General features: G+C 42.7%; 2 protein-coding genes across 2 annotated transcripts; both read right to left on the bottom strand.

Moving 5' to 3' along the window:
* Positions 1 to 491: 491 nt before the first annotated feature.
* Positions 492 to 3,051, bottom strand: LOC135530307 (MAPK regulated corepressor interacting protein 2-like). The gene is made up of 3 exons (XM_064958667.1): positions 2,452 to 3,051; positions 2,071 to 2,137; positions 492 to 816 (listed from the first exon to the last, which is right to left on the bottom strand). The coding sequence occupies exons 1-3, from the start codon at positions 2,504 to 2,506 to the stop codon at positions 603 to 605; spliced, it is 336 nt and encodes a 111-aa protein (XP_064814739.1). The 5' UTR covers positions 2,507 to 3,051; the 3' UTR covers positions 492 to 602.
* A 145-nt stretch (positions 3,052 to 3,196) lies between these two features.
* On the bottom strand, positions 3,197 to 10,651 carry LOC135530306 (glycerophosphodiester phosphodiesterase 1-like). The gene is made up of 6 exons (XM_064958666.1): positions 10,017 to 10,651; positions 9,343 to 9,518; positions 8,730 to 8,835; positions 5,020 to 5,112; positions 4,395 to 4,606; positions 3,197 to 4,002 (listed from the first exon to the last, which is right to left on the bottom strand). The coding sequence occupies exons 1-6, from the start codon at positions 10,275 to 10,277 to the stop codon at positions 3,855 to 3,857; spliced, it is 996 nt and encodes a 331-aa protein (XP_064814738.1). The 5' UTR covers positions 10,278 to 10,651; the 3' UTR covers positions 3,197 to 3,854.
* Positions 10,652 to 11,115: the final 464 nt, after the last annotated feature.

The raw sequence follows: 11,115 nt of genomic DNA, 5'->3' as shown, positions 1-11,115 counted from the left end.
CTGACCATGTTGAAAGAGAGACACACATTCATGTTGACTGAGAACATGGCTGACCATGTTGAAAGAGAGGCACACATTCATGTTGACTGAGAACATGGCTGACCATGTTGAAGAGACACACATTCATGTTGACTGAGAACATGGCTGACCATGTTGAAAGAGAGGCTGAGAACATTCATGTTGACTGAGAACATGGCTGACCATGTTGAAAGAGAGACACACATTCATGTTGACTGAGAACATGGCTGACCATGTTGAAAGAGGCACACATTCATGTTGACTGAGAACATGGCTGACCATGTTGAAAGAGACACATTCATGTTGACTGAGAACATGGCTGACCATGTTGAAAGAGAAACACACATTCATGTTGACTGAGAACATGGCTGACCATGTTGAAAGAGAGACACACATTCATGTTGACTGAGAACATGGCTGACCATGTTGAAATGTTGACTGAGACATGGCTGACCATGTTGAAGAGAGACACACATTCTTTGTAAAGTGGGTTGTAGGGGCAAGATCAGATTCCAGAGGCCCATTGTCCATAGAAGTCCTCAGTCACAACCATATTAAGTGTACTCATGGGTGTACTGTCAAAGTCAAATTGCCAAGGTTTGAGAGGCTTGGTCCATTCTATAAATTGTATTTATATGGCCTCTCACTCCTTTACCTTCATAGATAAACTTGACATTCTCCTGGTGTGCAGAGGTGAAGCCCTCCTTGGGCTGGGGGTCCACCTGTAGAAGAGCTGTTGGGGTGTTGTGGTACTTCTTCCCATTCAGGCGGTTAAACACTATCTTGGGTGCAGGAGAGCTGCAAGACAAAAAAAGATGGGCTTAAACATGAAAAACTTGATTTATTTTAAGTCTACACACAATATACTTATAGACCTGTAGTAAATATGACATGATGAAATGTTCTCCAAATAGAGTTTCTTAGGCATGTTTGCTACTGTAGTTAAGGCGTCATAAATTACTCTTACTCTGCTCTCTCAATCATTCATTCATGACAAATGAATGAAAATGTATGCTTCACTCAGAGCAAGACGAGCTAGATAGGTAGTCATCCACCTGAACCACATCGTTACCATACCTTCGAACACAGTACGGTTTCTATGGTGATAACGAAAGCCCACACGATAAGAATGCAGTATTTTTATTTGATTTAGTTGACCTTTATTTAACAGTATGGAGGATGCAATGATGGATATGTCGCAGATTGTGCTTCTCTCTACTCTACTCGATCAGGACCAAATTAGTGAAATATTGCTAAAAATATGATAAACGCCTTATTGTTGATGTTTATTTGAAACGGGTTATCTTGAAACTTAGTAAACATGTGTGAGTAGACAGCAGAGAGCAGCTAGCATGTTGCTCAGTAGCATGTTGCTCAGTAGCATGTTGCTCAATAGCATGTTGCTCAGTAGCATGTTGCTCAGTAGCATGTTGCTCAGCTAGCATGTTGCTCAGCTAGCATGTTGCTCAGTAGCATGTTGCTCAGTAGCATGTTGCTCAATAGCATGTTGCTCAGTAGCATGTTGCTCAGTAGCATGTTGCTCAATAGCATGTTGCTCAGTAGCATGTTGCTCAGTAGCATGTTGCTCAGTAGCATGTTGCTCAGCTAGCATGTTGCTCAGCTAGCATGTTGCTCAGTAGCATGTTGCTCAGCTAGCATGTTGCTCAGCTAGCATGCACGTGTTGGGACTAGACAGTGACAACAAACGCTCGTCGGTGACCTTGCTTCCCACACACAAGGTCGTTTCACGCCCCTGTTCAATGACATAAAAGCAGGTGGCTGTGGTTTGGAAAAGGCCCACAACAGTGTGCCTTGTGATAGAATGTGCCCCATGGATATTCGTTTTTATAGCTAGCTTGCTACTATTACGTGCCAATACAGGCGCTCGTGCTACAACAATGTTGCAAGATGTGCATTTCTGAAACTTTAATGCTTCACGGGCTGCAGGTGAAGCTATGCCAAACATCATTACAGTACAATAATAACAGTGACACTGCCATTATATGCTAATAACACTGTTAAACCTATGTACAATGCAATAATAGTACTTACTCTGGTATAGACCAAGGCGTTTGTTTGTGCTTGAAGTCATTTATTTTGTCAATCTGCTGCGTTTGACCTCATATTAAAAAAGGGAATAGATATCAACATTGCATTGAAAAGGAAAGCGATATAAACATGTTAAGTTAACCACTGAAAACACAATGTATGTTACTGCCTCTGAATGAAGGCCATTTAGTGGATTGGCATCAACATGGCACACATGCGCACATATACACCCGTGCCACACTGTAAATGTTAACATGTAACAAGGCATGTATCTAACCTCATAATTACAACGTATCATCACTTTGATGACAGTGTGAGTGAGAGGTCACTGACATGTTGTTACAAAAGTGTCCGAATCGGTCTCCTAGAATCCACCACACTCACCTGTTCGTCGCTGTGTAACAAGTTTGCTGGGACCTCTTGTAATTGTGTACATCATGTGCTCGCAAAATCCTAGTCAACTTCAGTATGGCACTTTGGAGTGTCCTATAGACTTCCCAGGCCGGTTATGTCAGAGGCAAATTGGGTATAGGCACAGTTTATAATTTATAAAATCTTTACAATACTTCCTCTCGTGTAATTTATCGACGCTTCCACGATTAAAAAAAAACAGGTCCGTGTTTTTCCTGTTACATTGGGCAAATTCCGTTTCAAGATTATCTCTGCATTTCAACTACTAGAATCTTCTGCGCTTCGAACGACTGGTGGAAACTTTTGGGATAATCTACCGCGCACCGACATAACCATGAATCAAGCTCCTCTTTTTCGGTATTTAATCATTCTAGTTGAAAACGTATCTCAAAACAAACCATTATAGATTACTACGTTCTCCTGAGGCCCTGTGACGAGCGGATCGCCTTGCATCCAAGTGTGTGAAGAAGTCGGTAACTTTGGTCCTTGGGGCTGTCCGAGTCGGTACAATGTCAGATCTGATGAAACATGAGCTGTCATTGAGCTGCAAAGACACTCAACCAACGCAGCGCATACATTTTGACATCGCAACACGCCTCCCTCCGTGTTTTAAAGCGACAGTGACCAACTGACTGTATGGCAGAGGACAGGTCTAAAGATAGGGGTACAGCATTGCCGCTGTCATCAACGTTGCTTTCAGATATGAACAAAACAAGAATAAGGTGTCCCCCATCATGTATACACAGTGACCATACAATACAATCACATATCCACTAGAATACTCACTATTCAGCACCAATCTGTATGTAGGGGATATTTATTTGTCCAATATTTACAGTGGGCCTGCAGTAGTCACAATAAATAACATGGTTTCATAAAGGATACATTGTACATCATGTTTTCATTGAGAAATCAAAGATACATGTCAACAAAGAGAGTTGAATTTTGTACCATTGTTATATTAGTGTCATATCGTTAATACAATATTGATGAATGTAGCATCATCTCTTAATGCACAGATTTCTATTAAGATGAACTTTTCAACATGGCAAATTAGCAAATTGTCTGCATTTAGTGGTGTGATGATTGGTCCAGGAGAGTATTTCTGAGATTATGGTGGTATTGTTGGTGTAGTATAGTTGTCAAATGAGAGTTGACATTGTATGATCTTGTATGAGTGTTTGCAGTAAAAACTATTCTGGTTAAAATGGGCAACCTGAACAAGAAAATGATCTGCTATGCAGCTATATTGGATGTGTACTGTCCTGTACATTCATACTCCATATTCATATTCCCTATGATAGTGAGGTCTGAGTCCTTGTACAACTACACGTTGTTAGGTAGTAGTCTAGAACTGTGTGTGTGTTGTGTGTCAGTCAGTAGTGAGGCTCACAGTCTTCCCTCAGGCTGTCAGTGGTATAGCTGATCTTCAGGACATCTTGGTAGTACTGTTTATCCACGGCCGTGTTGATGGTCCAGCCCACCACCTCCACCCCTCGCTCTGCCCAGTACTGGACATAGTCTCTGTAGAGAGGGATAGATGAGGGGAGTGGAGACCTGTTGGGTCAGTGGTCAGGGTATCATGTTTGTTTTAATACTTCAACAAACATCAATATATTATATGAATACAGACAGTATATGTTATCTGACAATAGGATACAACTGTCTCAATTTTGAACTTCCTCTGATATTAACATGCAATGATGTGTGATTCAATCCATGGTCATGTTCATTCGGGCTACACTGTATGTAGTGAAACGTTTTGCAATTGAAAACAACAATGAGAGTTTCCTATTGAAAAAGTCCAAGTAGTGTCCCCAGTGTCAGAGTGTTTTATTCAATTTTCTCCCCAATGAACACAACCCATGTAACAAACTCAGTCGGCCGAGCCACTGCTGTTAGTATTTATTACTCACAGGGAGATGAAGTCCTTCTGCATGAGGATGGCTGAGACGCCACACAGGTTCCACAACAGGTGATGGTGGGCCCAGTCCAGCAGCACATCCAGAACTCCCAGCCAGTAGTTTGTCCACGCTGACAGGGAACGGGGTGTTCCATCGCCATAGCGACTGAGGCTCCAGGGCCGGTGGGTCAGGGCCGTGACCACCCCAGGGTCCGCCTGACGCATCTGGAGGAGTTGACCGATGAGGAAGTCAGAGGTGGTGTTATGGTTATGAGGACAGATAACAGTCTTGTTATAACACATCCATACAGTGTGTAACAAGCCTAGCCTGGACCCACACCTGTTGGACAATGGTTGTTTACAGGCCAAACAGGCCAAACATGACAATGACCATAGGAGTTGGCAAAACAGTACAAACAGACCTGGGACCAGACTGGTGCTAAACTGCACACTATAGGAAAAACACTACTATAATGGAACAGATGATGACTAAATGTGCACATAGATGTCTCAATTCATTTTACAGTTTCATTTGAAGTTTTGTGCATATATTTGGGCTAAGTTCTGTGTTACTGAGTTGAAAGGTTGTTTTCGAACAAACATAAATGTCAAATGACCAGAGATGTTACAAAGTTGACCTTGTAGATAACTTTAGGTTGAAAGGAGCAGACGATGCTGGAGTTGTAGAGGACAGGGTGTTTGTGATACATCTCCCCTAGGGCTGCAGCTGCCTGGTGGAGAGGAGGGAACATATACAGTACTTACTGTCAAACTCCATGCAGTGTAACACAAATACATGTGGGCGGCAGGTGGCATAGTAACCAAAAGGTCACTGGTTTGAATTCCCGAGTCGACAAGGTGACAAATCTGCCAATGTACCATTGAGCAAGGCACTTAGCCCTAATTTGTTCCAGGAACGCCATACTACTATGGCTGACCCTGTAAAATAACACATTTCACTGCGCTTATCCTTTGTATGTGACAACATGATATATCAGGACTTTTCGACTACTATTTGAGAAGATCCGGTCACACAAATGTCCTCTGTGGCAAAGGTCCGGATTGATATGGTCTTTATTGGACCCAACCCCCACCTCGCCACCTCAACGTTTCACACCCCTCTTGTTAGCGGAAAGAAAACATTGCAGTTTTAGCCATGCACCACGTTTCTAAATTGCATCTTGTGTGTTCTAATATTACAACTCTCAACTGAAAGCCAGAGTGTGTTGACCCCATTGTGGGTTCAGATCTGGACCCCGTCCGCCTGTTGAGTATGGCTGTGATATATGATGATCTTATGGTCAGCAAGTGGCATCTTATTTAAGGCCCAATGGAGTGAAAATTAAGTTTTTTCGTGTGTTATCATATTGTTCAACATCTGATGGAACTAACACTGTAAAAGTGTGAAAACATGTGATCAGTGTTTTTTCCTGATAGTTGCTGGTTGAAAATACAATCTACACAAGACCTTCTAATCAGCAGGTTTGAAAGGGCGGGAGTTTCGCCCTTCCATGGTGACGACATCATGCAGTAAATTGGTTAATAGACCAATAGCAAAGAGAGTTCCTAACCTCTCTGCGAATAACAGCTAGTTTTCCGTTTCCCCCTCCGAACTCAGACCACATCAAGACAGTCCTAGCATATTTATTTGGCTGAGAAATCATTTTTTGTCAATTTGAATGGAAATCTATTACAGTAAGGTACTTATTTGTTACCCAGAAATGATTTGATATTGATATGAAAATGGCTGCATTGGGACTCTCTGTTTTTATCTATGCATAGTCACTTTAATAACTCTACGTACATGTACATGAAGAATCAACAACAAGTGGGACACAATCATGAAGTGGAACGACATTTATTGGATATTTCAAACTTTTTTAAACAAATCAAAAACTGAAAAATTGGGCGTGCAAAATTATTCAGCCCCTTTACTTTCAGTGCAGCAAACTCTCTCCAGAAGTTCAGTGAGGATCTCTGAATGATCCAATGTTGACCTAAATGACTAATGATGATAAATACAATCCACCTGTGTGTAATCAAGTCTCCGTATAAATGCACCTGCACTGTGATAGTCTCAGAGGTCCGTTAAAAGCGCAGAGAGCATCATGAAGAACAAGGAACACACCAGGCAGGTCCGAGATACTGTTGTGAAGAAGTTTAAAGCCGGATTTGGATACAAAACGATTTCCCAAGCTTTAAACATCCCAAGGAGCACTGTGCAAGCGATAATATTGAAATGGAAGGAGTATCAGACCACTGCAAATCTACCAAGACCTGGCCGTCCCTCTAAACTTTCAGCTCATACAAGGAGAAGACTGATCAGAGATGCAGCCAAGAGGCCCATGATCACTCTGGATGAACTGCAGAGATCTACAGCTGAGGTGGGAGACTCTGTCCATAGGACAACAATCAGTCGTATATTGCACAAATCTGGCCTTTATGGAAGAGTGGCAAGAAGAAAGCCATTTCTTAAAGATATCCATAAAAAGTGTCGTTTAAAGTTTGCCAACAGCCACCTGGGAGAAACACAAAACATGTGGAAGAAGGTGCTCTGGTCAGATGAAACCAAAATTGAACTTTTTGGCAACAATGCAAAACGTTATGTTTGGCGTAAAAGCAACACAGCTCATCACCCTGATCATACCATACCCACTGTCAAACATGGTGGTGGCAGCATCATGGTTTGGGCCTGCTTTTCTTCAGCAGGGACAGGGAAGATGGTTAAAATTGATGGGAAGATGGATGGAGCCAAATACAGGACCATTCTGGAAGAAAACCTGATGGAGTCTGCAAAAGACCTGAGACTGGGATGGAGATTTGTCTTCCAACAAGACAATGATCCAAAACATAAGGCAAAATCTACAATGGAATGGTTCAAAAATAAACATATCCAGGTGTTAGAATGGCCAAGTCAAAGTCCAGATCTGAATCCAATCGAGACTCTGTGGAAAGAACTGAAAACTGCTGTTCACAAATGCTCTCCATCCAACCTCACTGAGCTCGAGCTGTTTTGCAAAGAGGAATGGGAAAAAACTTCAGTCTCTCGATGTGCAAAACTGATAGAGACATACCCCAAGCGACTTACAGCTGTAATCGCAGCAAAAGGTGGCGCTACAAAGTATTAACTTAAGGGGGCTGAATAATTTTGCACGCCCAATTTTTCAGTTTTTGATTTGTTAAAAAAGTTTGAAATATCCAATAAATGTTGTTCCACTTCATGATTGTGTCCCACTTGTTGTTGATTCTTCACAAAAAAATACAGTTTTATATCTTTATGTTTGAAGCCTGAAATGTGGCAAAAGGTCGCAAAGTTCAAGGGGGCCGAATACTTTCGCAAGGCACTGTAAGTAAGCATTTTACTGTAAGGTGAACAACACCTGTTGTATTCGGTGCATGTGACAAATAAAATCTGATTTGATTTAATACTATGAAACACTAAAGGGAGGTTTCTTGGACACAGACGAAGCCTAGTCATGGACAAAAAAGGTCAATGGAGAATCTCTATTAAAAATCATTTTTATTCCAGGATTAGGCTTAATCTGTATCCGGGAAACGGCTCCAAGACTATTTAATTGTCTTTTTGACTGCTTTGGTCCTCCATATATAATGAGGTCTGTAGGGGACTTTGGCAAATCTAACGCTTACAAAACTGTCAATATGGGGAAGGTGGAAGTATAGTGAGTCACATTGTAAGTGGGGTTGAATTCCTCTCAGACCTACTGTCTGGGGCAGCTGTGAGATTCTTTATAACCAATCTCCGTAGTAGGGATTCCTATGTTACTACCTTAAACAGCTGGGTTTTAACCGGCCTTAATCTCCATATACACTCAGTTTACTACCATTTGACCTTACAGTGATGTGGTTGTCATTCAAAGTGCTGCTGGAGTGTGTATATGGGTGTTTCCTAACCCTGGTCCCTCAGTACCCCCAACAGTACACCTTTCCCTTGTCGCCCTGGACAAACACACCTCATTCAACTCATTGAGGGCTTGATGATTAGTTGACAAGTTGAATCAGATTTGCTTGTCCAGGGTTACAATAAACATGTATACTGTTGGGGGTACTGGAGGACCAGGGTTGGGAAAACCTGGTGTATACTGTAGTGAAACCATAAGTCCTAAAGGTTTATAACAAGACTTCTACCTGCCTAGAGAGGCCCTGTCCAGAAACAACCCCTATAGCCTACCCACTAGACACCTGGAAAGAACTGAGGATTGGAAGTGTAAGCAATATGGTAAACAATCAGAAGACAAGATGGAGACATCACCATATAACCTTTATCCAATCCCCTCAGATCTCCAGTTGTATCTAGGAAGTAGGGGCTGTTCCAAGACAGGGACGATACCTTATCAGGTTGATCTTTGACATCAAAGAAGATGGTCAGCTGGTGGTTGATGCATTCCTCCACTGCCTCCTGAAGCGTGGGCACCCTCTCCCCCTTGAACTTCTCCCTGGAGACACACAAAGGCCAGCGGGGACACACAAACGTTTGTACTGCTGCTATATTTGAGACACCACCAATAGGTCTATATCTGGCCTCGTACCATTCTATATCAATAGGTCTATATCTGGCCTCGTACCATTCACAGTTCACACTCCCCACTAGTGTATTTTCAGTCATCCTGACTCTGTCCTGCTTGAAGTCCAACTGAACTCACCGATCACACATGGGGCCATGTTTACTAAGCGTTTGCACCAGGTACCGACCCTATCAGTGTTTCCTGGCAGAAGCACTAACTTGTGTTCTTTTTAGATCTGCTAACACTGAAGGCATAACATTCAGGTCAGGGTCATGTTCATTAGGCTATACAACTGAAAATGTTTTGCAACAGAAAACAAAAACAAGCATTTGTTATTGATCCCTCCCTGTTTCAGTCCATTTCCTGCCTAATGAATATGACCCAGGAGTTCAATGCTTTTGGAACAGGCCCTAACCTCCCCTCCCCTGCCAAGCCCACCTGAGCCTGTGTTTGCCCGTGGCGTCCAGCGTCCTGAGCTCTGCCAGACGCAGTGTGCCCACCGCTCCCGTCCCGTTGGTGGTGCGGTCCACCGTCTCATCGTGCATCAGCACTGCCACTCCATCTGCAGTGAAGCCCAAGTCCAGCTCCACCCCTGTGGCTCCATTCCTGCTGGCCTAGAGGACAGGAGAGGAGGATGAAGCAGGGGGAGGAGGAAGGGATGGAGAGGTGTGTGGAGAAAGACGGAGAGATATAGATCTGAAATGGATAGATAGACAGAGTAGGGGAGACGGAGCAGCAGGCTATTAAACCAACTGGGATTGTGCTGATCTAGTAGGCCTAGATATTAGCCAAAATATGTTTCAAATTAAAGAGTAGATACAAAAATAATGTTCCAGACACTCTAAACTATAACGAACCATGGCAAAAGAAGTTAACAGGTTCTCCCTCTGAATGGATTTTGGGCAACATTAATTAAACCCCCTGATAATATGAAACAATGTCTCAGTTCAGACAAGGGACGTCATATGCCTTTCATCGGCCTCTGCTCACTTCACCTGCTGTCCCGAAATCAAATCATTATAGCCTAGTAAGCCGACTCATCATTTTATTTGCAGCTACAGCATTAAGTAGGTCAGACAGTGTAGATAACTGATACTTTGTCCTTGATTCACCTCTCGGATCGCTGCAATGGTGTTCTCCGGAGCATCGTGTCCCCCTGCTCGGTGCGCAACCACGGGGACGCCGGCGCTCGCAAGGCCAGTGGGCCGCAGCACCTGACTTGCCTGGTCAGCTGGCACTTGTGGGAACCGAAACATCACGATAAAGACGTAAATGGATGCGGTGACGGCCGATGCTCCAATCGCGCTCCTGGTCCCAAATAGAACCAGCAGAAATACCGCTGAGAAATACACTTCGTCTCCAATTTGTAACATCGTTTAGAAGCGTTGATTAAACTGTCTCCAATGATAAAATCAATACACTGTCACTGTTCTCAATCCTCATTTATTTGTTCGATCTACTTGATCACCGAATGATAGTTCCTTGCTGGTGTGAGATTCCAAGTCGAGACCGAGATGCGTGCGTTTAGGTAACTACCAGACACAGCAAAAAAAACTAAGAGTTCAATTACGCATAATTCCAGACACAGTCGACTCACTGCTCCAGCTTCACAAAATAAAAACACACCATATTATATTGCGATGGGATGTTGCAGAATCCGAGATTTGAAAGGAGAGAGCATCAGTCGGTTTCTAGTTCATAGTACACACCGATCTAGAGGTCGTTGCTATGGAGAAGAGACGAGAGAGAGGTACCACGCTCACACTGTACTAGAGGTAGCTGCAGTCTGAGCCATAGAAATACAATAGAATAGAATGACAGAAATATATGATATTTCTATGGCTAGAGCCATAGTGGAGAGTTTCTGACTGTGGTTATGCACTCATCTATAGATACTGAACATTACACTGAGTGGCCAGGTTATTAGGTACACCACCCTGTTCACAAAAATGGTTCACTCCTACAGATGAGATGAGTCATGCGGTATATAAACAGTGGCGACCAGTTTATTCAGGGTAGGTGCACATTTTTAGCACCCCCCCTAACAAATACATATATATTTATAAATAAATATATTTTTGCCTGTTTTGCATGTTATTTTACCGTTAATACCTGTCACATATCAGTTTGCAAACAATGTAAAAAATAAATAAAAATAAAATATATATATATATCATTAAGTTAATAAAGCCGCATACACATATGGTCTCT

This window comes from Oncorhynchus masou, unplaced genomic scaffold (assembly GCF_036934945.1).
Source record: "Oncorhynchus masou masou isolate Uvic2021 unplaced genomic scaffold, UVic_Omas_1.1 unplaced_scaffold_1321, whole genome shotgun sequence".
Taxonomy (NCBI): domain Eukaryota; kingdom Metazoa; phylum Chordata; class Actinopteri; order Salmoniformes; family Salmonidae; genus Oncorhynchus; species Oncorhynchus masou.
This window is presented reverse-complemented; position numbering and strand designations above follow the sequence as displayed.

Bases quoted from the DNA above. Each gene is read 5' to 3' on its own strand.
- LOC135530306 (XM_064958666.1), bottom strand. From the start codon at position 10,277: ATGTTACAAATTGGAGACGAAGTGTATTTCTCAGCGGTATTTCTGCTG. The intron at 8,836-9,342 runs GTGGGCTTGGCA...GTGTGTCTCCAG, and splicing joins ACGGGCAAACACAGGCTCAG to GGAGAAGTTCAAGGGGGAGA. The intron at 4,003-4,394 runs GTGAGTAATAAA...CCCTCTCTACAG, and splicing joins CAGAAGGACTTCATCTCCCT to AGACTATGTCCAGTACTGGG.
- LOC135530307 (XM_064958667.1), bottom strand. From the start codon at position 2,506: ATGATGTACACAATTACAAGAGGTCCCAGCAAACTTGTTACACAGCGA. The intron at 2,138-2,451 runs GTGAGTGTGGTG...TTTTAATATGAG, and splicing joins TGTTACACAGCGACGAACAG to GTCAAACGCAGCAGATTGAC. The intron at 817-2,070 runs GTAAGTACTATT...TTTGTCTTGCAG, and splicing joins ACGCCTTGGTCTATACCAGA to CTCTCCTGCACCCAAGATAG.